This window comes from Artibeus jamaicensis, unplaced genomic scaffold, assembly GCF_021234435.1.
Source record: "Artibeus jamaicensis isolate MK-2021 breed Jamaican fruit bat unplaced genomic scaffold, CSHL_Jam_final contig_1128, whole genome shotgun sequence".
Lineage (NCBI taxonomy): Eukaryota > Metazoa > Chordata > Mammalia > Chiroptera > Phyllostomidae > Artibeus > Artibeus jamaicensis.
In genome coordinates, this window is record NW_026521220.1 from 1,645,223 (window position 1) to 1,672,051 (window position 26,829).

Sequence of the window (26,829 nt, forward strand, 5' to 3'; positions counted from 1 at the left end):
CTGGAAGGGACAGCAGCAACAAGCAAACACACACCTCTCCCGGAAAACCCTATCCTGCTGGGGGGGGGGCATATTACAACCTGTCTGTGGGAATTAAACCCATGGGGATCTTGAAAGAGAGCAGACTCCACGGCTGACACACCGACACTCAGTGGTTGGAAAAAATGAGTATCAGATGCAGGTCTCTGGATTCAGATCAACCTGGGTTTGAACCCAAGGATGGTGGTGGGGCCTCTGGGGACATGTGCACCCTCATGTCCCTCTGTGAGCTGAGGACCTAAGTGCCACGTCGTTGGGTGTGTAAGGATTGAGGAGTTCATTGTATGCCTGGGGAGGTGGACAGTGAGGACGCACAGCACCTACTGCTTCCATCCCTGTGCCACCTGGGGTTTACCTTTGACCTCTAGGGGACAGATTCCAACACCAGAGGGGCCAAGAATAAAGTTATCCCGTCCTCACCCTGGTGGCCTGCTCACTGCATGGCGTCACATTCATGCAAATATTGTAAGTAACCAGCAATCCTTTGCTACATAACAGACCTTGTGCTGCAAACAAAATGCACTACCCTCAAAACCCAATGGCTTAAGACCAGAGCCACTTTATTTGCTCTTGGTTCTTCTGGGTCAGCAACTTGGGCCAGGCTGGGCTGGGCTGGGCGCGCAGTTCTGCAGACCTTGCTTGGGGTCTCCAGTCATCTCAGGGCTGTCCAGGGCTGCATGGTCTGAGCCAGCTGCAGCCCACCAGGCTTCTTCCCTTGGTTCTAAGACCCAGCCTCACAAATCATTGTTGCCTCCTAATAGTCAGAGCCAGACACGAGGGTAAGCCCGGGCTGGGACCCGCGTCCACCTGCTGATGGCAGGACTGCAGATGATGTATGGTTGCTTTTAAGCTACTGTAAGAAACCTTAACTTCAGTCTTAGATTTCTCAACATTAGCACGGGGAGACGCAGCTCTGGGATACAGCAAGCTTCCTAAACTCCACCTGCTATCTGCAGAGTTGTTACTTGCAGAGTCTACATTCCGGGTGATCCTCTGCTGGCCCCCAGACACAGTGTGTGTGACTCTCACCTCATCCAAGGTCCATCCAGGCCCCTCTTCCCGCCCCCAATCCTGTGTTCTTCCTTATCTCCATTCCCACCTCCCACTCACCGTTTATTTAGTTAATGTAAACATCATCATGGGCACCTCTCACAGTACTTCCTATTTTTTTTACAGTCAGCATTATTCTCAGGTCTCTGCATATTGATTTTAGTTGATCTTAGTCATTTTAAGTGCTCTGCCAGATTCCTTTAGAAAATTCCATTTATTACATTTTGCTCTGATTCCCGGACATTGGCGGAGCACTTAGGCTGTTCCCAGTGTTTTGTGAACCCGTTAGGAACTTCCTCTGGAGTGAATACTCCTTCGTGGAATTAGGGGTTATGGGATTGGGAGGTATGGGGGTCAACCACACCTGGTCACCCTTTGCCCAGTTGTTCCCCAAATGGCCCACAATGACGCTGGCCGCTGTGCATTCACGCATGTCACTGCTTATTTTGATGTCAACCCAGGTGTGAATGTTGGCTGCTCTGGGGGATAGAAAGCGTGGTGTGTGGCCCACTCTTGTTGGTGTTAAGAGTTCTTCCCTTGGGCATTGTCCCATGAGACCCTTTGGTGTTCGCTCTTTCTTGCGGCAGCCCAGGATTTCCCATATAATCTACTCATTATTGATCAACGGATTACAGAGATCACAAAGATCCTTTCCCATTCTGCCACCCAGTTAGAACGCTTGCCCTTGGTATCTTTTTGTTCCAAGTGGGTCCCTTTGGAGATACAGTTGCAGAGTGTTCTGTGGGATGCGCTCAGGTACTCAACCTCCAATCATGATAGACGGCAGCGTTGCTGACACTGGTGTCTTTTGAGAAGCAAAAATCCCTAAACTTGACTTAAGCAAATGCATTCACTTTCTCTCCAGGGATTGTGCTTGCTGTGTCCTGCTTAAGACATCTTTCCCCACACCAGCGTCACAGCCTTCTCCATTTAAACCTTTGGGTTACTTTTTAAGAGAATGTGAAGTAGAGATCTACTTTCATTTCTCTCTTTATCAAGAGCTAGTTTTCCCAGCACCATTTGTCATCATCCACCTCGTCCCATACCTTCCTCACCGTGGTTCCATCCCCACAGCTGGTGGCTTCCTTAAGAATGAGTATGTGCCCTAGTTGGCCCGCGAGGGATGAGGGAAATTCTGTGGAAAGCTTCTTCCTAAAAGAGACCTGTGCTTAGGCGCCTCCTCCCGCCCATTGTGACGCACGCGGGCGCTGGTCCCCGAGATCAGCGGCGGCGGTGGGGCAGAGCTCGGGGAGCCATGTCCGAGATGAAAGAGCTGATGCTGCAGCTGCAGAAAGACAACCGCGACGGGCGCCAGAGGAAGCAGGAGCTGGAGGAGCTGGTACGCGGGCTCGAGGCCGAGAGCGAGAGCCTCACCGGGCGCCTGCAGGACCTGCGCGAGCGCGAGCGCAGGTGTGCGGGGAGTGCGACTCCACTCGGTCTTGCTGGAGGCTGCACCCTAGGCTTCGCAAAGCGTCCGGCCGACCTGGCAGTCATTCTTCCCCTACCCGGCCCCGAACCTCTGCTCTAGGCCGTCGGACGGGGCCATCTACTCAGGGGAACCCCCGAAGGGGAGGGTGGAGTCTTGGCGCCGGGAGAACCGAGGTGGGCTTCCTCGGCCCCTACTCACGGCTGGGTCTTTCCGTGGGCCGCGGGAGCCTCAGTTTTCCCTCTGCAGCCTGCAGCGGAGGCGAAGCCAGGCCTCGAGGACCCTTCGGGGGGAGGCGCGCGAGGCAGCGCGGGAGCGCGCGGAGCGGGCGCGCGGACTGTTGGAAGCAGCACAGCAGCGCAAGCAGGACCTGGTGGGGACGGGGCGTGGACGGGGCGGTGCCTACAGGAGGTGCGGGTGGAGGGGACCAGCCCTGGATAGGGCGGGGTCGTGGATGGGGCGGGGAAGGCGGAGAGGGCGGTACTGCGGAAGGCTCGGACGCTCCCTCGACTGTCCGCAGGAGCAACGTAGCCGGCAGCTGCAGGAGCAGTGGGAAGAACTGTCAAGTCAGGTGCGTTCAGGAAATGCCGTTTCTTGCTTCCCCTAAGAAGTTCCACTCAGGTCCCTGTCCCCGTTTCCGTCCGGTACCCGCCTCCCAGTATATCCTCGGCTCGCAAACCCCGTCCTCACAAAGCTCCACCCCCCAGCTATTTTACTACGGAGGGGACCAACTGAGTCGGCAGCGCGCGGAGCAGCAACTCGGGACCCAACTGCTAGCATTGCAGGTACTTTGGTAGGGCCCCGAGGGCTGGAGCAGCGATGTGGGCGGGGTCCGGAGGGCCAGGGGCACGGCCCTAAGGCGCGGCGGGATGCTCGGCGGACCGGCTCTTGACCTTCCTTGGATCCAATGAAAGAAACAACTGGAGTTGCTGGAGGCCAAGCACGCGATGCAGTCGGAGGGCCTGCGGCAGGTGCGGGCGGAGCCGGGTCTGAGGGGGAGGGCCAGCTTCGGGTGTGGGTGGAGGCTGGTCCGGTTCAGAAGAGTAGACAGCGGTGGGAATGTTTCCCCGAGTCTAATCGAGGCTCCCCTCACCCTAGGGCGCACAGCGGACAGAGGAGGCCTGGGCCAGTTTCCAGGAGCAGAGCGGAGTCCTGCAGGTGCTGCCCCCTCTACCTTGAGAGCCACTCATCTCTGACTTCTCTGCGGCCTCTATCCCTCCTTCCCCAGAGTGGCAACAGCCCGTCTCCTGCTCCACCCTCCCCCTCCACGAACGCCCTACCTGGTCCAGAGACCTCACCCCCACCTCCTTCAGGAGCTGCAGGGGAAAGTGATGGAGGCAGCGGCTGCGCTGGATGCCTCGCGAGGCAGCGCGGAACTGTAAGGGATGAGGACTGTTGGGTGTGGCGGGGCGACTGGGGCTCCGGCAGCTGAGCCCAATGGACACCTGTTCCCGCAGTGGCAACTCTCAGTCACGCCGGGTACAAGACTGCGCGGGGTCCCTCATGGAGGAGGTGGCCAAGGCCGAGTGTGTGAGCGCGTACCCGGGCGGGGAGGGCTGGAGTCAGGACCGCCCCCACCGGAGCCCGCCCCCACCGGAGCCCGCCCCTTGCCAAATCCGCCCCAATGGGGCTCTCTCTCTCACCCACGGGGATCCGCCTCCCTATGAGGACGCCCCGCCTTCGACCGACCCGCCCCCACCGGGACCCCAACTCGCAGGGGACTGGTCCGGGTGGTTCCCGCCCCTCACGTGAGACGCTGCGCCGCTCCCTTGCGGCGGCGGCTCTGGGGCTGGACGCCACTCTTCTCCTCGCAGAAGAAGCGGCTGTTTTGCGGCGCGGGCGCGACGGGCACCAAGTGAGCCAAGGGGCTGACCGCGGGAACGCCGGGCTCGGGTCCACCCCCCGACTAGTACCCTGCGGGATTCGGCCGGTTTGTTCCTCCGTGCGTTCTTCGGCCCGCAGGTTGTGGGCGCTGAGCGCGCTGCAGATGCTGCTGCTGCTGCTGCCCTTCGGGCTCCTGGCGCTGGCACTGCTCTACCTGCTGTTGGTCAATCCCGAAGCCTTCCGCCGCGTGCTTCCGCGCCTGGTGTCGGACACCGCTTTCCGCCGCCTGCGCTATACGCTGTCCCCGCTGCTCCAGCTGCGCGCGCGCGGGTTGCTGCCCGCCTAGGATTCATCACGTTGGCCGCGGTCACCTGCACTTCTGTCTCCCGTGTGGTTTCTGGGTGTCTGAGGGAAGCCAGCGGGAATCGCGGGTGGGTCGTGTGCCCCTCGGGGCCCAGCGGCAGGCTCTAACATCTGGTTCTCAGTGGGCGCGGGGCCTTCCAGGCGGACGCTGAGTCTAGAGAGGCTGTCTCCGGTTCCCCGCAGCGCTGGGGCGACCCGGCCCAGAACTCCGGCTCGAGTGGGGTGCGCCTTCGCTTGTTGCTCACACCAAGGGGCTCCTGGGCGGCACTGCGGAGAGGCCCTTTTCCCACAGCCCGTGCTGCAGCCCTGGAGCCAGTTGGGAAGTTGGTCTGTATCTTGTTAAACTTGCCTTTTCCCCCCCTCCCCCTGCTAGTGAGCCTAGGGCGGTAGCGGAAATTGGGGAGGGAGCTGGTCGGTCTGGTCTCCCTGGTGGTCTGTGTCCTTTGGCCCCGCGGCGCGGTTATTATTCAAGACCTTGGCAGTGTCCCTCTGTTCTCTTGAGATGGATTCTCCGCAGAGCGGGGCAGCTGGGCGGTCCTCTCTTTGGTCCGCTTCCATGTCCGTGCTTGCGACTTCGGTCTTTCTAGGGGCATCGTCTAGTGGCAGTGATGAATCTTGGTTTCATTTTGTCTGATACAAACACCGATCTAATTTTACTTTTTTTTTAGCAATGAAATTGTTCTATGATCTCCTTGTGCACACAAGTGTTTCTGCTGTGGCCTTTAAGCAATTATTCTCTTATTGATTTGTATCCTCTAATCTTTTTTTGGTTAAATTTGTTTATGGAATGCTGTGTATGAAGTTTTATCAAATTTAAGAATCGTGCAGTGTCTTAAAAAAATCCATTCTTTGCCTGGAAGTCATAAAGACATTTATATAGTCCAAATACTTTTTTCACTGGTGTAAATATTTTGTTTTTCCACCCATCCATCGGTACATACTTGGGTTTATGATGCAAGAATCTTTTTGCATTTTCATCCACATTTTAGACTCAGCTTGTCAATTTCCATAAAGCAGTCTGGGGTTTTGATTATGCTGAATTTAGAGGCCAATTTGCAAGTAATATATGTCTTCTAATCTAACGCGATGTCACTTTTTTTTTTAAATTTCTCTCGGGAATGTTTTGTATTTTTTTAGCGTAGAGGTCTTACACATTTTTACATTTATCCGTAGGTATTTGATGTTTTTTGGATGCTGTTATAAACGGTACAGATTTGTAAAGATTTTATTCATTTATTTTGAGAGCGAGGGGAAGGGAAAGAGAAAAAGAGGAACAATTGGTCGCCTCTTATGCCCCCCTCCCCCAAAGGGGAACCTGCAGCCCAGGCTCGGACCCTGACCTGGAATTTAACTGGCGGCCTTTTGCTTTGTGGGGTGACGCCCAGCCAAGTGAGCCGCCGGTCAGGGCGGTATAGATTTTTAGTTTCGTCTTCCAGCTGTTGATTGCTAGCATCTGGAAATGCACTGGCTTTTGTATATTCACCTTTTATTCTGTGATAGCGCTGAACTTCCTTATCCTTCTTTGATCTTTTCTGTACATTCCTCAGGATTCTGCAGACAGTTTTATTGTTATGAAGCAGGACAATTCCTCTTTTTCATTTCAATCTTTCTCTGTCCATGAAAGGGATACTGCTGTATAATTTTATTTTCTTGGAATGTCCCTGTCTTATTTTAGTATCAGGGCTATGCCACCTTCACAAAAAATGAACTGGGACATGTTCTTTCTGTTTTCTGAGTGTGGGTGACATCAGGTTACTTCTTTCTTTGATATTTAGCCCAGTGGCTTCAAACCTTTTTCATCTTGTGCCACACATAACTAATTACTAAAATGTTGTGGCACACCAAGAAACATTTTTCCCCGTCTGACAAAAAAAATAGGTGTGATTTTGATTCATTCATACCAGACAGCTAATGTATTGGCTGCTGCCTTTTTTAAATTCGGCGTAAGGGAGAAGAGGTCAGCACCCCTGACTGATCAGGCAGGCACGGCAGGTTTTAAAAGTCCCTGGGGCCACCCGGTGAAAATTGCTGGTTCAGATTCATCTTGGCTTTATGATGAAAGTTATATTATGTAGACTAATATGATTATAATTATATTATATGTAATTACATAATTGTTATTATACCTTAATCATTTCTTACACTGAAGACTGTATGAAATATTGTATTGTGAATATCTTCCCAGGGCTTTCTTTCCTATGGTCCAAATTAGTTTTTTCCCTTTTCTTGTGTGTTTTTCCTGAGATCAAGACATTCTCTTCTGTACTTTGTTCTGAGAGCCTTTCACATTTATCTTTAACATACAGCTCTACCGTCCACCTGGAGGTGAATATGTCACATATGAGGCAGGTGGTCGAGATTCTCTCTTCTGTGCGGATATCTGGTTGACATACTACCCTGATTGAAAAGCCCCCCTTTCTCCTCCGGCCCTGCCTGTCACGGGGTTTGTGGGAGGGCTCCTGAGCTTCATCTCTCTGGTATTTATTCATCTTTCCTGGCACCAGTTAGCAACACTGTTTCAACTACTGTATGTCAGGTCAGGGTAAGTGTTGATATCTAGGTTTGCTGGTCCCGAGGATGGAAATCCTGTATTTTTACCTCTGGGTTCCCATGCAAATTTAGACTTGCCAAGTCTACTACACATCTTTCTAGGATTTTGACTGGCACTGGCGGTGAAACTACAGACCAGTTTGGGGAGAACAAACATCTTCTTTCAATCCATGAATGTATTACTCTGTTTAGATCTTTCAACAGTTGTAGTTTTCAGCATTTCTTTTTTTTTAAGTGTTTTTTTAAATTTTTTAAAATTTATTTTCTATTGATTATGCTGTTACAGTTGTTCTATTCCCCCCCCCTTCATTCCCCTCCACCCTATCCCCCGTCCCCACCATTATCCCCCCTTAGTTTATGACCATGTATCTCAAGTTCTTTAGATTCTATATTTCCCATGCTATTCTTGCCTCCCCATCTATTTTCTATCTACTGTCTATGCTACTTATTTTCTGTACCTTCTCCCCCCTTCTCCTCCTCCTACTCCCCTGTTGCTAACCCTCCATGTGATCTTCATTTCTATGTTTCCACTCCTGATCTAGCTGTCCTTTTAGTTTGCTTTTGTTTTAGGTGTGGTTGTTAATAACTGTGAGTTTGTTGTCCTTTCACTGTTCATATTTTTTTAACTTCTTTTTCTTCGATAAGTCCCTTTAACATTTCATATAATAAGGGCTTGGTGATGATGAACTCCTTGAATTTGATCTTATCTGAGAAGCACTTTATCTGTCCTTCCATTCTAAATGAAAGTTTTGCTGGATAGAGCAATCTTGGTTGTAGGTCTTTGGATTTCATGACTTGGAATACCTCTTTCCAGCCCCTTCTTGCCTGTAAGGTCTCTTTTGAGAAATCAGCTGACAGTCTGATGGGGACTCCTTTGTAGGTGACTGTCCCCTTAGCTCTTGCTGCTTCTAGGATTCTCTCCTTCATTTTAATCTTGGCTAATGTAATTATGATGTGCCTTGATGTGTTCCTTCTTGGGTCCAACTTCTTTGGGACTCTCTGAGCTTCCTGGATTTCCTGGAAGTCTATTTCCTTTGCCAGACTGGGGAAATTCTCCTTTATTTGTTCAAATAAGTTTTCCACTGGTGGCTGTTCCTTTCCCCCTTCTGGTGCCCCTATAATTCGGATGTTGGAGCATTTAAAGATGTCCTGGAGGTTCCTAAGACTCTCCTCATTTTTTTGAATTCTTGCTTCTTCACTCTTTTCTGTTTGGCCATTATTTGCTTTCTTCTGGTCCACTCCATTGATTTGAGTCCCGGTTTCCTTTTCATCGCTATTGGTTTCCTGTGCAATTCCATTCATTTCAACTAGTTTCGCCTTCATATGTTTGTCTAATTTGTGGCTATAATCAACCAGTTCTGTGAGGATCCTGATGACCAGTGTTTTAAACTGTGCGTCTGAGAGTTTTGCTATTTCTTCATCGCTTAGATTTATAGGCTCTGGGGCTTTGAGATCTTCTTGACCCATTTTTGGTCTGTTTGTGCCCGTTAAGTATGAGGAGCGGAGCCTTCAACTCCCAGGTCGCTGGGTTGTGACTCTGTATGTGGAGGCGGGGTCAGAGCGGGGAAATGGCGGCCCCCTCTGCTGCGCAGCTGGGTGAAGAGCAGAGCCTTAGGTTGTTCACCAGGGCAGGGCCACTCAGGTCACTGGATTATGACGCTGTATGTGGAGGCGGGGTTAGAGCGGGGAAATGGCGGAGCCCTCCGCTGCCGCTGGCCACTGGGGCCTGCTGGCTCCCATCCAATCGCCTACTCCCTCGCTTGTCTATCCACACACGAATGCGTGACCACAGTCAACCCGCAGCCCCGCTCCCTCGCTGTTTCCCCGCGATTGCTTGCTGAGTTGCCCACCAGGTCCAATCCTGCGCCTGGATTCCGCACACCTGAGTCCATCTGACCGAGTTTTCCTGTGCTACCCCGCTCTGCCAGCTGCTGGTTTCGCCTCTCTTACCGGTCAGGCTGAAGAATTTGTTATCAGACTTCTGAAAAGTTCAATTTTTTGTGTTCTGGCTGTGTTTTCTATTGCTATTATTTAGTTGTCTCTAAACTTGGTTGTGTGAGGAAGCACAGCGTCTCCACCTATGCCTCCATCTTGGCGGAAGTCTGTTTTCAGCATTTCTCACGAACCTTTCACTAGGTTTATTTCTTGGTATTGGATGTTCTGCTATGCAGTTGTAAATGATATTGTTGTAATTTCAGTTTCTCCTTTGTTGCAAGGTAGACACACACACACACACACACACACACACGGCTTTTATATATTGACCTGTGTCTTATAACCTTGACTATACATCACGTTTACACATTATTTCAGATTTTTATGCACACAGATGCCATTTCTGAGTTTTATTTCTCCTTACTGTTTCTGGCCTGACCGGGCCTCTGGGACTGGACATTGAAGAGGTGTGACACAGGCGTGGGCCTGCTTCATGGGTGGCACAGGTCTCAGTATTTCACCTGTAAGTACGGTGAGTTTCGTGCAGATGTATCAAGGAAGTTCCTGGTCTTTCAGGAATGGCTTCATTACATCTGTTGAGGTGATGGCTGGCATCTGTCACACCCTGTTCTGAGCACAGACCGGCTCTGCTAACAAACTCCTCAAAGGCGCCAGGCTGTTTCTTGGGTTGGTCTTTTGTCTCCCACATCATCACAATAGAAATGTGATTGTTCCGTATACGCCCATCCCACCCTGAACACGCCCGATCTTGTCTGATCTCAGAAGCTAAGCAGGGTCGGGCCTAGTTAGTACTTGGATGGGAGAAACGTGATTGTTCTTAAGATTTTTTATTTCATTTTTTTAGTCTCTAAAGAGACCTTATTTTCTTGTTAGTTTGTGGACTTAGATTTTCTCTCCCGTATTGTAAATAGCATTTCTAATTTTTCAAGACAGATGACTTGCCTTATTGCGAGGAGCTTGTACATAGCATTTGCTTGACTTTCTTTTTAAAGCCAATTTGCCAGACTCTCTTTTCAGTTATTGTGGAATGAAATGATTTCTACTATGTTTGAATGTGTTTCTGCTCTTTTATGTTTATCCTGCCGTTTCCATGCTTCCCCCTACCCTTCCTTATCTTGTTTGATCTTTCTGGAAGTTACACCCTCACTGTGGTATGCCTTCCACTTGACCTTGGCTCATCTCTAGTATCCTCCCCAAACACTGCCTTAAAGCATGTTAACTCCGATGTTCCCTCAGATTTAACCTGTATTTTAAAAAAAATTCTCCCCAGAGGCTATGTTCATTGATCCTAGAAAGAAGGGGTGAGGGAGAGAAACATCAGTTGGTTGCCTCCTGCATCCACCGCAACCAGGGATCAGACCCTGACTTTTGTTGTGCTGGACTGACAGCACCCCACCCGAGCAAGCCACCCAGCCAGGGCAGGGGTCACATGTGTTTTGTTTACTACTTTAGTTCCGCTCTTTGTTTTTAAGATTTTATTTATTTGTTTTTAGGGAGAGAGGAGTGGAGGGAGAAAAAGGGAGACAAACATCAACTACTTGTCTCCCTCACAACCCCAAGTGGAGACCCAGCTTGCAACTCAAGCATGTGCCCGACTGGCAACATTTTGGTTCACAAGCCAACACTCAATTCACTGACCCATACCAGCCAGGGCTCCTTTTCTTTTTTAAAAGATTTCATTTATTTTTAGACAGCGGGGAAGGGTGGGAGAAAGGAAGAAGAAACATCAATGTGGTTGCCTCTCATGTGCCCCCTACTGGGGACCAGGCCCGCAACCCAGGCATGCACCCTGGCTGGGAATTAAACCAGCAACACTTGGTTCACAGGCCTGCACTCAATTCACTGAGCCACACCAGCCAGGGCTGGACTCCTTTTCTTTTAAAGAATTTACTTACTGATTTTGGAGAGAGAGAAAAACATTGATTTTGTTGTCCCACTTTTTGGTCTTTACTTCCTATCTTGTTAAAATAATTAGAGGATCATGTTGGGTGGCAGAAGATGGCTGCTGCTAGGGGCCAGTGACACAGAGACTTTGGCGTCTCGGGCAGAACACCGGAACGTGCACGCCGAGGAAGCAGAGACATGGGCAGGACAGCTAGGTGGCCTCTGCAGGGGCCCCGAGGGTGGCGGCTTTGGAGTGGGAGCGAGCAGTTAGGGAAAGCCCAGTGTTGTTTCAGCACTTCTGTGCTGTGGGGCGTCGTCTTTGTGCGGCTCACGACCAGAATGCCTGGCCTCCCGCTGCAGGGTGGCCATCCCCACCCCAGCTGGGAGGGTCCCTGGAAGGCCTGTGAGTGCAGGCCCCGCAGCTGGGTGGCCCTTACCCAGCCACTGTTTTAGGACACCGAGAAAACACTGTCCTGCTGTCTTCCCAGAACACCCAGGAGTCACACGCACTTGGGACCAAACGGTAAACCTGATATTCAAGTTCAACACAGCACTTTTATTGCTTTTATTTTCTTCGTGTTGGTGAAATCTTAAGTTGAATGTAATTTTTTTATTCACAAGAAAATACTTCATGTACCTATGAAATAAGACAGGTAGGGAATGTGTTCAGTGCAAACCAAGTGTCCCACCCACTCAGAGACAGGGCGTCACATGATTGTTGTTCCCGTCTCGGGCCACACGTGGGCCACCCTGGAGAGCCAGGCTCTGTGGGGGGCTGCCTCTGTCTTATAAAAATAACTCCACTGGATGAAACGGCGGGGCCACTGGCAGTTCACCCCTTTGACCTCACACAGTGGTGGGGCAAGGAAGGGCTCACGGGGTCCGTGATTGTGAATGGCTTAGGTGGGGGGCCCAGGGCAGCTGGTGGTCCATCACCATCCTCAGTAGGGGATGTCATTCTGGTAGTACTGGATCATGTCGTAGGTCCGGCTCCTGGAGGGCCGAGAGTTCAGGGAGGCCGTAAGGCGCCGGAGCCAGTCTGGCATCCCTCACCAGCACCTCTGTGCGGGGCCGTGCCCTCCCCGCCAGCAGCTGTGGCTGTGCGAGCCACATTCTGCCTGTTTCCTGCTCTGCACCCACGTGAGTGACGCTGTACTCGGCCAACTACTTTCATCTCACCAATAAAACTAATAACCAGAAGAGACCTTCTTGTACTGCCTTCCAGACCCCTCTCGCTGACTTAGAAATGTCATGTCCCCGCACCCACCCTGAGCCACCCCCACTTCTCCGCTAGCGTGTCAACAAAACTGCACGGCACGGCCCCCACGCCGTCACAGCCCAGCCTGCACCCACCGGGCCTCTTCCTGTGCTTGCCTGACCCTCCTGGCACTAGCTCCCTGCCCCTTCCTGGGCTTTGCCTTCCAAATCCAAACCCGCCTCCCCTGGGGCCCTTCTCATCGTGGCTGCCTTGGCCTCACAGACTCAGCCCCCCAGACGGGCAGAGTTTCTGGCCGCTCAGGCCTCTGCTGGGTGCCCCCCTCAGCGCGTCCTGCTGCCTCTCTGCCAGCAGCCATTATCCTGAGGGGCTCCTTCAGGGCATTGGGGAGTCTCCCTGAACACCGGCTTTCTTGTCACCTGGCCCAGGCATAGCCCCAAACAGGTGCCCAGAGAGCACGGAGGTGGGTGACACCACGGGAGGGTGGGCAGGAGGGGGTGACTTGCCTGTTGCTAAGGAAACAGCTCTGGATGACCTTCATGATGAAATTCGCAGCCTCTCGCTCAGTCATGTTGGGGCTGAACCTGTGCCTGGCGGATAGGCTGTGTCAGAGCTGCGGCCGCCAGGGTCGCTGCCCGCGGCTGCTCCCCACAGGGTCTGCTCCTGCCCACACACTAACCTCAGCACACGAAGGGGTTTGTTCAGCTGAGGGTCAGGCCCCGGGAACGTTCCCTCCCGGGGATGGTGTTTGGAGGGCCAGGCCTGGCCTCGTGGGCATGCTGTTCCCAGCTTAGAGAGCCCCGTTCCCTCCCCCAGCACCTCCTGAGGTAAGTGGCCCCCAACGTTGGGGAGCATTAGCATGAGGGGGAAACCTCTGGCCTCCTTGATCATGGAGGGGGCTTCTGGGAATGTCCACAGCAGCGGATGGCAGAAGACAGGACATCTTACAAACCCAGTCCAGTAACAGTGCCTCACCCTGGAACCCTGTCTGCTCTGGGGTTCCAAGGAGAGTGTTCAGCCTCAGTAAGAATCACATTTACCCCACTCCACAGGCTCCCAGCCCCCAGATGGCCTAGTGTTTGCCCAGGACCTACTTCAAGAGCTTGATTGTCTGGCCACGGAAGCAGGGCAGGCCCGTGTCCAACATGAGGGTGACCAGAGAGACGACTGCATCCATATAGGGCCTGGGGAGAGGTGGGGAAAGGCCGGCGAGTGGGTGGCCCTGCCCACAGGCCTGTGTCCGGCTGCTGCCCAAGGGCTGCCCATGGCCTGCACTTGCTTGCTGGCACCCCCACCTCCGCCGCCTTCCCCGTCTCACCAGGGCAGACCCTGCAGCACCCAGGCTGGGGCCGCACGCCCCTCCGACAGACTGAGCAGTCACGCTTCGGTCCCTCTGAGCCCTCTAGCTGTGGTTTCTGTGCCCAGCAGAAAGGTGCCCTGACCTGCCTTTTCTTCTGGGGTGGCAGGCACCAAGGGCTGTAGGCCCTGATAGACTCTGGGTTGGAGTCCAAGGGTCACCATTCACTGTTGTGCGCCTTGACCACGTGACACTGGCACCAGGGCAGTGAGTCTCCTGCATGCGGACTGGTGGGGGGCAGGTACTCAGAGGGGGACGCTCCAGGCACTGACTAGTGAAGCCAAGCCCAGGAGGCTGCAGGACATGGCTGGACTGATGCCCAGGGTGGGAGAAGACCCTGGCACAGGGGGGTAGGGAAGAGGAGACAAGAAACCAAGGCCCAGGCAGACCTGGGCTACCAGGTGGCCTCCAGCACCTTGCTTGCTCTCTCTGAACTTCAGTCCCTCCATCCATAAAGGGATATGAGAAGGCTGCATGGCCCTGCCTGGGGTGGCTCAGTGGACTGAATGCCAGCTGACGAACCAAAGGGTTACCGGTTCAATTCCCAGTCAGGGCACGTGCCTGGGTTGCAGGCCAGGTCCCCAGTAGGGGGTGCTCGAGAGGCAACTATACGTTAATGTTTCCCTCTCTTTCTCCCTCCCTTCCCCTCTGTCTAAAAATAAAATCTTTAAAAAAAAGAAGGCTCCGTGGGACATTTTTGGGTCTGGCCTTACTGGCTGAGTGGCACCCAGGACTGGTGCCAGGCTGCCCACACTCCTCCCCGGGCTCACCGCACAGCCAGGTAGCCTCGGACACACATCTCCATGAACCACTTGAAGGGTGTGGCCTCCATCTTGCCTCCCATGATCATCACCATCTCATCTGTCAGCTTGATGTCTGGTTCCCAGCCCAGGTTGCCGCCTGGTGAGCTTTCAAACATGAAGCCGAAGTCTGCAAAATCCCAAAAGCCATTTGTAATGGGATAAGATGCAGAGCAGATAGATGGGTATGTTTCAGCCCAGGTGCGGAGCCACCAGCTCCCCGCACCCCAGAGCTGGCCACAGGTCGTATTAGAGATGACAGGAGAGCGGCAGGCAGAAGAAGAGAAGAGAGGAAGTGGAGGCAGGAGCCAGGCCAGAGCAGAGAGGCCAGTGCCCAGGCTGGGCAAGCTTGGCTCTGGTCTTCAACCCCAGAACTCTCCATGCGCAATGGCCCTGGCAGTGCCCTCCTCCAGGGGGAGGGCAATGCTTCCTGATGGCCAACAGCTCAGCTCTCAAAACTCAGCTTGAACCCACCCTGAACCTGACCCTTTCCAGCTGGGGGCCCCAGCACGCCTGCTTCTCTTTGGGGTACCCTGGGCTCCAGGGGTGAAGGGAGAGGAGGTAGGAGGAGCTGGGTCAGCTGACCTATGTGGATGATGTGGCCCTTCTTGTCCAGCATGATGTTGCCATTGTGCCTGTCCTTGATTTGCAGCAGGAACAGCAGGAGGCTGTAGGCGGCCATGCTCCGGATGAAGTTGTAGCGCGCCTGCATGAAGAGACCTGGCACTAACGATGGCCCCGGGGCTGCATCTCCTGGGCCTGTGAGTGCTCTCCCGGCTCCACGCCCAAGACCCTGATACAGGGGCAATGGGCCCTTCCCTCCATGCCTAGGAATTACTTTCTCCTGGGGAGTCCATCTCAAGGGTTCCTCAAATCTCAAGGAAGGTTGCACAATGCCTTGGTTTTACCCTCTAATGTAGGAGGACTCAGAAGAGCAGGAATGGGGGAGGCATGGTGCTGGGGGCCAGGGCAGAGAGCACAAACAAGCCTCGTCTGGGTGCTGTCCTGCTGCTCACCTGCTGGAAGGCCAAGGTGGACTCGTCCCCATACTGGCGAGTGAAGTAGTCATACATGCCGAAGTCCGTCTGGCGGCCCAGCTGGTCCCGGGAGGTGCAGTCGGGGATGCACTCGATCACCCCACACTAGGGAGGAAGGCCAAGTGCCAGGCCTGTGGGCTGACTGCTCTCAGCTAAAGCCTAACAGGCAGCTGTTTGGGTTCCTGCTGGGAACTTACCCCAGGGGCGGTGGCCACCACGCGGTAGGGGAAGACAAACAGGTCTAGGCCGACCAGTTGGAAGATGTTCTTGAAGAGGTCAATAATCTGCAGGGCCAGCATGTCCTGGGAACCAAGGAGACACAGTACAGGGGGCCAGCCTCCTCCTGCTCCCACAACCCCTGGGGGCCTTACCCAGTGAGAGAGGGAGGCCGTAGGGAGCAGGGGACACAGGGGACTGGAGGGCCTGGCCTCCCTGATCCTCAGGCATGGGGTTGGGCTCCGCTGCCTGGTGGGGGTGCAAGTAAGAGGCACCCAACCTCCAGGGCAGCTCCCTTTGGGTGGCTGGTGGGTGCAGAGCAGGAGGGGACTCTGGAGAGGCACTGGGGTTGGAGAAAGCCCTGATTTACTCTGCAGTGCCCGAACCAAGTAGAAGCGAAGATTCATATTTCTGTGCATGAGGTTTGACCGTGAGGTGTTCCTAGAGCCTTGTAGAGAGGCAGGCCCGCCCCCCGACTCCCAGTCTGGCCGGCTGACCCCTTACCTGCCGGCAATCATCTCCCACTTTGAAGATGGCTGCCTGCCAGGAGATCTTCTGGCCATCAGCGTCCTGTGTGGCGCTCTGGTCCTCGGAGTGTGAGCAGCACCGCAGACCTGCGTGTGGGGGTGGAGGCTGACTGTCAGCCAAGGGCAAGGGCAGGCACCCTAAGCGTGCCCTGGCAAACCCTGCTCATGGCCTGGGGAGGAGCCCTGGGAGCCTTGGGGATTGTTGCTCTGAAGCCCTGGGGAGGTGGGTGAGGGCCCAGCTCATGTTTGGGTTTGGCCGGTGGAGTCATAAGGCCGAGGGGCTTTTCCTAGAAACACTGAAACTTAAATAGAGCTGAGGACAGAACACGCTTTTCATTAGAAGCATCGCAGGCGTACGTGGCGTCAGCGGTGTGCACTGTGGGCTGGGGGGCAGGGGAGCGTGTCCGTACCCCGGGGTGCCCAGGAGGACCTGGCGTCTAGCGTTCAGGTAAGGCCACGGAAGCCACATCTCTGCACTGGCTGGGGCCACACCCCTGTACTGGGCTATCACCCCCACCAATTCAGGCCCACCCAACACTGGAGAATGTGATATTCTTTTAAAAAATGTTTATTTACTGAGTTTGAGAGAGAGAGAGAGGAATGGAGAAAGAGAGAGAAACACTGATTTGTTGTTCCACTTACTGATGCATTCATTGGTTGATTCTTTTATGTACCCTGACTGGGGAACGAACCTGCAGCCTTGGTGAATGGTTCAGGATGGTGAACTAACGAGCTGAGCTCTTCAGCCAGGGCAGAATGTGACTTATTTGGAAAGAAATCTTGTGTGTGTGTGTGTGTGTATATGTATGTATGTATATATATATATATATATATATATATATATATATATATATATATATATATATAAATTAATGAGGCCATAAGGGACTATGGTGGGCCCTTTATCAGATGAGGGGCATCTGGACTGAGAGGAGGCCAGAGGCCGAGGTTGGAGTGATGCTGCTACAGGTCAGGAACTGAGAGAATTCATTCCATTGTTGCAGTCACCTAGTCTGCGCTCAATCGCAGGGCACCCTGAGCAAATGAGTACACATCCCAAAAGCCCTGGCCACTCTGTCTCAAGAAGAGGTCTCTTGAACTGACTCAGGGGCCAACTTTTAGGGGTCTCTGTCACTGCACAGGAGCTCTGTGCCGTCCCCAAACGAGGGGCCACACTAAGAGTGAATAGATGGCCATCATCTTTCATGGGGATCTGGTGACAAACTAAACATGTCAAAAGGAAGTGGCACTAGCAAGGGGAGACACTTAGATCCCAAACGATGTCAGAAATTCTCCACTGACCTTCTTTTTCAAGTTCACTGACTCCACATCGTTTCACCTTAAACTTAGCCAGATACGGAGCTTTTGCAGCACTGCAAACAGAAAGAAGGGCACGAGTGACATAGCAGACGGAAGCCCACGTACAAGTGGCCGAGGGAGGGGCGGCCTTCACCTCTGCATGGGCGTCCCTGACTTGTAGTCGATGTCCAGCACGATGGCCTCAGGGTTGCTGGGCAGGTAGCAGCCTGTTCAGGGGGAGAGGACAAGTCACAGGGTGCCTGAGTGTGACAACGGTGAGGACACAACCCGTCCTCAACACGGAATTCTCCTTGCAGAGCCCACCCTGCAGATGGGGTGGTGTGTAGGGGCCTCTAGGTGCATCGGCGGCACCGATAACTTCGTACTCCTGGTCACGGAAGCTGCCCTCCCTGATTCTGTGATCTCCCTGGTGCCTTCCTGATATCTAGCAAAGGAGCCCCTGCCTCCTGGGAGACGCTTCTCCAAGAGGACGCACCGAGCACAGCTTGGACCCAGCACACTGCTCCCAGGAGACCCCATGGCTGCCCAGTGCTGGCGTGGGGTGGCCCAGTCTAGCACGACCCACGTGGGAGCTTCCTGCCCTGCTCTGCTCATCCAAACACCCCTGGTTCTTGGCCTCAGCCTACTAACTGCAGCTCCTCACTCAGCACACATGTCAAGTAGGATACGAAGCAAAACCCCTTTCTTGGCCAAGGAACTAGCAGGTGCCCTTGAGGAGTGAGCTCACTGAGTCCCCTGGAGGTGGGCTTCATGGAAGGGCCCTGAAACAGGAAGGACTGGGTCCTTCCTGGGGCCCAGAGTGAGGCTTTGCTTCCTGGGGAGCAGAGTGAGGCCTTGCTGTGGGTTGCAGACCAGCTGTCCCACCAGGGAAACAGAGGCACAGGAGGACCACATGGTCCCGCCCCCTCCTGCTCACCCTCCTTTACAGCCAGCTCCGGCCCCTCTCTCACAGACACAAACTCTACTGCTCTGTTCTACTGCCCCGGCTGGCTCCCCAGTGCCTCCAGGACGAGACCCGGGACAAGCCCCTGCAGCGTGGTCTGTGGGGAGCCAGGGGCCCACAGATGAGGGAAACGGTCGTCAAGGCTTCTCTGGGAAGCTGAGCCGTCGTCTGTGCTGAGCAGGGCAGGGAGTCAAGGGGACGAGCCAAGGGAAGGCTGAACCGGGCTCCACACCGGCAACCTCGCTGAGGCCTGGACGCCCAGGGTTTTGCAATAAAACCTTTGTGCCAATGGTTACAAATGGAGAGCCACACAGTGAAGCCTGGATTTACAACCTGACTTGAAAAAGCACAGATCTGACTACACGGGGCCCCAATTCCTGTGCGCCCACAGGTGCAGACCCGAGGAGCAGCCTCCCTGCCAGGATGCACGGGCTCCCTCAGCTCGACAGGTCCTAAACACACCCGTGACACCCCAGGTCCTACCCCATGCCCACCATCTGTGTGGCCTACAATGCTCCTGTCACACTGGAGTTCAGGAATCTTCTGGAATAACAGCTGCTGAGGCCAGTAGGCAGCAAGAAGAATGAGTACCCACTAAGAAGCTGCTCCTAGCTCACTGGGGGCAGATGCTGGAGAGGGGCACCCTCTGGGCACCCAGGGCCCCAGCCGGAGTAGCTTCAGCCCCACCGATGGTCTCCACGCCCGCCCCACACTCCCCGGGGAGGGAAGTGGCTCTGACCCCACCAGTCTGCAGGAAGAGGCCCCCTGCTCACCAGGCTGTACTTTAACTTCAGACAGAGCCGACAGACAAGCCTTCTTTCTCTCGTCTCCTTTAGGGTAGGGCCTGTGAAACAAGACGGATGCGCTGAGTCTCCAGTGGGAACGGGCCTGTAGGACTTCTGGGGGACTTCCCTGGGTCCCCTCCTGCCTGCCTGCCTGCCCTCTGAGTTTATCTCTCCCCAGCTCCAGCTCCTTCGGGAGGCCCGGCCACGCCCAGTTCCTTCAGAAGAACAGCCATTCCTGCCCGGTGTTCCTCTATGAAAGGTGAATCGCTTTAACAGTGGGAGCTGTGAAGGAGTCTGGTTTTCTTAACTAGGCTCCTTCAGAACTCAGAGACAGCAGAGTGGCCCCCAACTGTGGAACAATATCTGGAATGAAACGAAGACATGTTTTCTTTGGTTTGCAGGCCAGTGCTCAGTCTATTGAGCCACACCAGCCAGGACTCCAAGACGTGTTTTCTGAAGTTTGCATAGCCGTGCATTTTGCTATGCTCTCAGGAGGGCAGAGGCGCCCACTCTGGATGCTCGTCAGCACTCCCCAGGCAATTCCCGTGAGCAGAGGCCGGCTGCAGGGCTGCTTACTTGATGATGGCGGACACGTTGGTGATCTTGTTGAAGAAATCAAATTCCCGCTGGTAGAAGTCCTTGGCTGGGCCCGACAGGGAGCCTGTGATCTCTTCCACTAGCTGCTCCAGGAGGTCACCGATGTCAGCTAACAGAGAGACCAAGAGGGTGAGTCTGCAGCGGAGGCAGAGAAGGCCCTGGAGAAACCCCACACGTCTGCCAGACACGCAGCCTAGACATTCCCCCGCACCTCCAGCAGCTGTCGTCAGTGTGGTCTGCAGATACCTGGGGGCCCCTGGGACCCTCCAGCAAACCCCTCAGTCAAAATCACACCTAGAGGATACCTGCCCGCCTCAGTGAGTTGACACTGGTGAGGCCGAGTACAAGCAGTGGGGCCGAGGGCGCAAGTGGTCCCTGGAGCCTCCCGCCTCCGCTCTAACGTTAGTTCACATGAGCAGCTGAAGCCCTCAAAAACCGAAGTTTTTTGAGGGGCCCAGTGTTGTTAGGGTGTGAGGACAATTAAGAAGTCTCTGTTGGAGATCTGCTGCCCTGGGCAGCTGCCTTGTCTGACTCGGGATCACTGGGTCAAGCACAGGTGCCTGCACAAGGCAGCTGCCACTGCTTGGGAGAAGGAGCTCAGCCCGAGCAGGAGGGTCTGACAAGTGCCCGGGGAACCGTGGGACGGGGCCGGCAGGCAGCATGGAGAGTGGGCTATTGAAGGCTTCATGATGGGTGGGGCCCTGCCCCCTGTGTATTAGAGGGGAGGTGTTCCTGCCAAATGATGGGAAGCAGGAGGCTACGGGCTGGGGCGGTGTGGGTCAGGGAGGGCTCTGGAGGCCGAGCAGGCTCTGGGCAGCTGCGGGAGGTGTTAAAGATGGGTCTGGGGGGTAGGGGGGAGGCGAGACCTGAGGAAAGATGACAAAACACTCACGATCTTTCTGGTGCCCCTCTTCATCTAGATAGATGTTCGTTTTCATGTTCCAGATAAACTGGTGTGCCAGAAGCTGGGATTTGGATGCTGCCCACAGAATATACTCCCGCACGTAGCCCATCTGCAGGGAAGTGAGCTCACTGTCAGCCCGCTGGGAGCCCGTCTCCCACAGGAGAGGCTCTTTCTAACCCAGGGCAGGAGCTGACTCTCAGCACTTGCAGATCATGCAGGAAGTGAGGCTGAGTGGTTTCTGGCTGTGAGCAAGCTCTCTGGGCCTGCAGTGAGTCCAGCCCAAGGGCCAGGTCAAGTTCTGGTGGGCTGGTCAGAGGGGTAGATGGGGCCCCTTGCTGGTGGGATCTGAAATATAAGCATGAGTTAGGTTTCGTTTCATGTTCCTTCCCCTGGATTCTGAGAGCCATGACTGCCACCAATTTCTGCTGTTGTCAAGTATGAGGAATGAGCAGGCAGGGTACCGAACTCCTCCATGACGCAAGGCTTCTCAGAAAACTCTAATGCACGGATGCTACTCGAGTAGACACACTGTGGCCACCATCCTAATGGACCACCTCTCCTCCTCCTCAGTCACTTTCCATCACTCATAACACCAGTGTTGATTACCATGTCCCAGGTTAGAAAGGAGGTTGGCCTTTCTGGAACACTCCTGGAGGAGCAGCCTCTCCCTTCCTGTGGTAGTCTGTGACCTCCCACCTGGTGAAGTCTTCCTCGGACAGATGTCCTCAACTTGCGGGGGGGGGCTCACCAAATAAGTCAAATTTCAAGTGACTTGTCACTATGAGTTTCCCAGCTCTAACCTAGCGGAGGGATCTGAAGACAAACTATGACTGTTCAACCTGTAGTATGTGTAGGGGTAAGTCCGCAGGGTTTCTGGGCTGGTGGGCGCGTGGGGCTGCCTGAGATCGCGTGCTCGGACAGCAGAGAAGCTGCCTCCCACACGCCGCTTGGCCCGCCCATCTCCTCCATCTGGCTATTTTCTAAGTCATATCCTTTTCTCATAAACTGGTAATATAATCAACTTTGCTGGGACCATGAAAAGGGACTCAATGAAGCAACAAACTGAAAAGGATAAGAAAACGGAAACTGAGGTGGCACAGTATTAATACGGAGGAACTGTCATTGGTCACTCTGGGCCACAGAGGCTTTGGGAATGATCATGGCGTTTATTCCTATGTTTCTTAATCCATATAATATATGCCTTGCTGGGCAATTAGGTTAGAATGAGTATATATATATATATAAGCTTTGCTGTATAATTATGCACAGGGTGACACAGTTCCTAAGCCAAAATTTACTAAGCATGGTCACTTCCATCCTGTTTGCTCCTTCTTGGCCATTATTAGTTTTGGCTTAGTCTTCTTTTTAAAAAATATAAGCTAATATATGGTATATATGTGTGTGCATGTATATTTAGTTTGTATCCCCTCAAGCTCAGCCTTAAAAAAGAATTCCTAAAAATGAAAAGAAATTCTTGAAACCAGCGAAGCTAGCTGAGTCCTGAGTTGGCATAACTACCCAGAGAAAAATCACCTCGTGTGATTTTAAAACACACTAATCTGACTGAATGTCCCTAATGTAAAATACACCAAGGACAAAAAGGCAACAAAATCTGACCCAGTTTTCAGCAACCACATCACGAGTAATAATGTTGGTCTTGTTATTTTGAAACTGTGAAATATATAGTAGGATAAAGCAGAAAGGGAGCATGTTAACGTTGCTGGGAACCAACAGTTTTAGTGTTCGAAGGCTCAGACATAAAATCAAAAGGAGTAAACAGTGTGCTAATCTCACATTTGAACAGGAGATACCAGTATAACGTCACGATGTACTGTTAATTTTTCTAAAAGAAGAGCTCTATCTACCGGAAAGGCCTAGAAACAATGACAGCCCAATGGCCGAGATCCCGCTTAGCATTCAGACCTCGGTGTCATGATGCCATTTCTCGGGAGAGTGGCCCAGAGCTCCTCGGAAACCTGGCGATTCCAGGTCGGGGGCAGGGAAAGGACAAGACCAGCCTAGAGTATCTTGTCATTCTGGAAAGCAGGGGGTGTTTGCAAGGCTGAATAAACAGCGAAGACTGACGGGTAGTTGGGGTTCCCCGTCGTCAGAAAGACGGGCCTCAGAAAGAGCTGTGGTGGACCGGCGCACATCAAACACCTCAAATCTCTAAATTTACGGTAGTTGGAGGGAAAAAACCTCATTGGTCATCTTTAGACAATGCTAATTAACTAATTATTTTGAAAACTAGAAAATAAAGAAAAACACCTGGGAATCTTATGTAAAGTAAGAGCCGAATAAAACAAACCGCAGCCCACCTGCGTCTCCACAGGCTAACTGCTGCACCCGCCGCAGCCCACTCTGGCCTGCGCCTGCTCAGCGCAGAGACTGCACACACAGTGCCCCCCAGGGCGCAATGTCCTCTGGTGGCCACCGCTGTGCTCTCACATGGGAACCCTTGGTGTCCCCTCCTGCCTTCTCCTCCTGGATCAGGCCCTTCTGCTAGGTCCACGTGGAAGCAAACACAAAGCAGGGGAAAGGAAGTCCTTACATGGAGGAAAGGTGCATCACCACAGCACACAGTGCCGGGACCAGTGCAGAGGCCCCAGCTTGGTGGACGTGGTCCTGCACAGCATCAGATCCCCTGCTCAGGGCTGCAAGGCTTTTGAGCTAGTGCAAGACTCAGCCTCTCCACAGAGGCTGGCTGTGATTCTAGAAGTGCTTTGGTTTTTGGAACGAGATGAAGCATCCTGCCCATCCATGGGGAAGAAGTCAGCCCTGGGACGCCCGGCCACTGCATTCACAGCTGCTGTGCAGACAGGAGTAGCGGGGGGAGGCCCACAGGTGGCCTGGCACTGCGGGACTCAGCCAGGATGCAGCAGGGAAATGAGGCTGGCACAGGGCATCGGGGAGCAAGACTGGCACTGCTGGGGAAGAAGTGATGCTGCTGGTGTAGTCAGACACGGTGCTGCCCTGAGGCACGGGCAATGTGGGCTCCGGGCTGTGGTCACCCCATCACTGTTCTCTGTGTCAGGCCTTGTGCTAGGCATCTTCTGTGCATGTGCTGTTACAGGCTGAGCTGTATCCCCCCAGTTCATATGCCGAAGTCCTACCCCAGTGCTTCAGAATGGGACTGTATTAGAAAATGGGCCTCTAATGAGGTGGTTAAGTGAAAAATGAAGTCATTAGGAGAGGCCCTAATCCAGTCTGACTGGTGTCCTTAATCAGAAGAGACACACAGGGACAACCATGTGAGGGGACACAGGGAGAAGACAGCCTTCTACAAGCCAAGGAGAGAGGCCTCAGAAGAAACAACGCTGGCTGACACCTTGATCTTGGACTTCCAGTCCCCAGCATTGTGCAAAAATACACTTCTGTTGGCAAACAACCCCCGTCTGTGGTGCTTTGCTCTGGCAGCCCTCGCAAGCCAACACACACATCATCTCATCTAATTTTCCTCATCTCTTCCCACTGAAAGATTCGGGGAGTTAGGAAAGCTGCTGAGAGTGAGGAACCCGGGCCAGGCTGCCCAACCTGAGCAAATGGCTGAGAACACTTCTAGAATATGCTCACTCTGCAGAGTGAGACTGAGCCTCAGGGTGAGTGGGGGCCTCCTGGCCATGGACACTGAGGCCAATTATGGTGGGAATGTGTGAGAGGAGCTCAGGGACAATGGTCATGGGTTGGTGGCCCTGCTCCTGAGGCACAGCCTGTCCTTGTTGCTGAGGGCCCCCGCCCCAGCACAGCTGTCAGCCTGAAGGGCAGCATGGGTAGGCACAGCCTTACCTTGTCATACCTGAGGGCCTGCACGATCTGGGGGATGTAGAACAGGATAGCGTCCTGCAAACAAGGAGGAGAAGTGACCGTGACCCCGGGGAGGAAGGACAATTCCTCATGTCAAGGAATGGTGAGAACAACTCAACATGGTGGATGCCCCAGGTTCCTCCCTACCCCAGCCGGGGACTGGCCCTGGTGGCACTCAGCCTCCGGGATACTGAGACTCTGGGAAAGGCTAGAGGACAGCAAGAAAAATGGCCAGTGGCTCAAAACACATGATCGGTGAGAAAAAGCCAAAGGAATAAGGCTCCCATGCCCACAAGAAGAGAGGGTAGTGCTCACCCGCGTTCACTGCTGGGAGCCTGCTTGGGAACAAGAGCTGACGTTACAGCAGACCTGTGTGCTAGAGCCAGTCACGCAGACCGTGGAACATTCTACTGACCACCTCTCACTATGCCTGTCACATGGGGTCATGGGCAATGGGCCCACATGGACACAACTAGAATCAAACTCAAGTAAACTTCCTTGTTTTAACTCAACCACTTAGAGTAAAAAAGAAATACAATAAGAAAACACCTCTGAGTCAGACCTAAATCTATCTTTGATGACTATCTGAATGGAAATGAGGACCAATGATTAATCAGGCCTATGGCGGGCTTTGAGATAAAGCCGCCTTTCATCTCTGTGCCCAAACACTGGCGGGTAGTCCCACTGAGGCCGGCTCCAGCAGGCCTGGGCTTACCGGTGGGAAGGACCGCAGGACTTTCACCCCATACTGAGCCGTGAGAGGATGCGGTGGGTACATGCTGGAGAAGTAGGAGAGACCCGTGGGCGGGTCCGCCGGCGCCCAGCACAGCACGTGGCTAAGCTCAGGTGCATCCGCGTCAATGGTGTGCCAGGTGACCAGGAACTGGGAAGGAAACAGAGATGGTTGGCCTCAGGCAGTCCCGGGCCCCTCTGGAGATACTCAGTCCTGTGCCACATCACAAGGATGGCCCCCAAAAGTGACGATTATAAAGCATTTAAAACAAAGTGGGAAAAGCGTCTGAAAGTTATGGAAATCAGCATAATTTCAACCAGGGTGAAACACAGTCAATATTTCTCTACTGGAAATACAAATGCTTCCTAAGAGAAGTAGAAAACACAGGAAATTAGGAAAAATCGTTATACCATTGAGATCACCAGGTTTTTGTCACATTTCTAGTTTCCAGGCATTTCCAGAGGTCATTCTGCTTTTGTGCATTTTGAACCCAGGCCCCAGCATGCAACTCCGCTACCTTGATAGCTTCAGGAACGTCACTGACGGCTCCTGGGTCCAACCGAACCAGACGGGTCACTTCACTGCCAATGGCTTCTGTGTTCTTAAACCTGTGGCCACGGAGTGTGTGGTCAGGACAGCTTTGCCGGCAAAGGGGTGCCAGGGAGCCCTGAACTGGAGGGATATAGACCAATCCCAAGTGATACCTAAACACTCTACACTACGGCCATAGCAGTAACTCTGAACACAAGTGGTTATAATAAACAGCATTATGATCGGCTAGGATAAAATGCCAGAACTATCCCAAACAAGAATCGTCCTATCTCACCATTTTGGGATGCCTCCCTTTACAATGCTTGCCTCAGAACACCCCCTTGCCCTGGCTCCCGGAGGGGCCTATCCATGGGCAAGAAGGCACCTTGGCAAGCAGGAGGGTGGGTGTAGGTAATCAGGTATTACTGCCCTAGGCTAACACCAGAGAGACTTTTTATAAGCACTGTTAGGCTGTGGTCCAGACCCAGAGGACTGAGACCAGAGGAGGAAGCTGTCAGTGAGCAGGTATGGGCTAACGGGAAGAATGGTCCAGCCTTGTACATTCACATGGGGGATGCGCTCCCTCTGGTGGGGGTGAACACAGGGGACTCGGAAGTCCCTCTCAGCTTCCATCGACCTAAGAATTCTGCCCCTGTAAGAGCTTCCACGGGAGCATTTCCAGTCCCTTGGCTGATGGCTGCCTCCTCTGAGTACTGCCTCCTTCGAGTAGCCTGCCCCTGAAAGACAACATCCAGGGAGAAACCCAACCCTTCCCACATCAACTCCCTGAAGTGGAGGCCTCCATGTACTTTCTTTCCTCCTTGTGTAAGACTGGGGCCCTGAATGTGCCGACATGACCTCCCTGGGCCCCGGGAGTCTATGCTGTGAGATCCTGGCACGGGGGACAGGGTGAATGTCCAGGGAAGAGGACCAGCCCGCTAATACTGCTTCCCTGACTGTCCTTGGT

At 53.5% G+C, this 26,829-nt stretch overlaps 2 protein-coding genes across 2 annotated transcripts in view; one reads left to right on the forward strand and one right to left on the reverse strand.

Moving 5' to 3' along the window:
* Positions 1-2,344: 2,344 nt before the first annotated feature.
* Positions 2,345-7,715, forward strand: TMEM191C (transmembrane protein 191C). The gene is made up of 10 exons (XM_037131479.2): positions 2,345-2,499; positions 2,765-2,888; positions 3,036-3,086; positions 3,223-3,300; positions 3,430-3,486; positions 3,614-3,673; positions 3,829-3,893; positions 3,973-4,045; positions 4,330-4,370; positions 4,478-7,715. Exons 1-10 carry the CDS (start codon positions 2,345-2,347, stop codon positions 4,683-4,685), a joined length of 912 nt encoding a protein of 303 aa, XP_036987374.2. The 3' UTR covers positions 4,686-7,715.
* Positions 7,716-11,627: 3,912 nt separating this feature from the next.
* Positions 11,628-26,829, reverse strand: part of PI4KA (phosphatidylinositol 4-kinase alpha) — a 106,343-nt gene continuing 91,141 nt past the window's right edge. Inside the window, exons 40-55 of the mRNA XM_053664697.1 lie at positions 25,849-25,939; positions 25,314-25,481; positions 24,581-24,634; positions 20,783-20,903; positions 19,870-19,999; positions 19,282-19,352; positions 17,699-17,771; positions 17,548-17,618; positions 16,223-16,332; positions 15,700-15,804; positions 15,482-15,607; positions 15,051-15,171; positions 14,436-14,595; positions 13,403-13,492; positions 12,815-12,898; positions 11,628-12,085 (exon numbers count right to left, since the gene is read on the reverse strand). Coding sequence (XP_053520672.1) covers positions 12,034-12,085; positions 12,815-12,898; positions 13,403-13,492; positions 14,436-14,595; positions 15,051-15,171; positions 15,482-15,607; positions 15,700-15,804; positions 16,223-16,332; positions 17,548-17,618; positions 17,699-17,771; positions 19,282-19,352; positions 19,870-19,999; positions 20,783-20,903; positions 24,581-24,634; positions 25,314-25,481; positions 25,849-25,939 — 1,627 coding nt within the window. The 3' untranslated portion in view covers positions 11,628-12,033. The remainder of the gene's footprint in view (positions 12,086-12,814; positions 12,899-13,402; positions 13,493-14,435; positions 14,596-15,050; positions 15,172-15,481; positions 15,608-15,699; positions 15,805-16,222; positions 16,333-17,547; positions 17,619-17,698; positions 17,772-19,281; positions 19,353-19,869; positions 20,000-20,782; positions 20,904-24,580; positions 24,635-25,313; positions 25,482-25,848; positions 25,940-26,829) is intronic.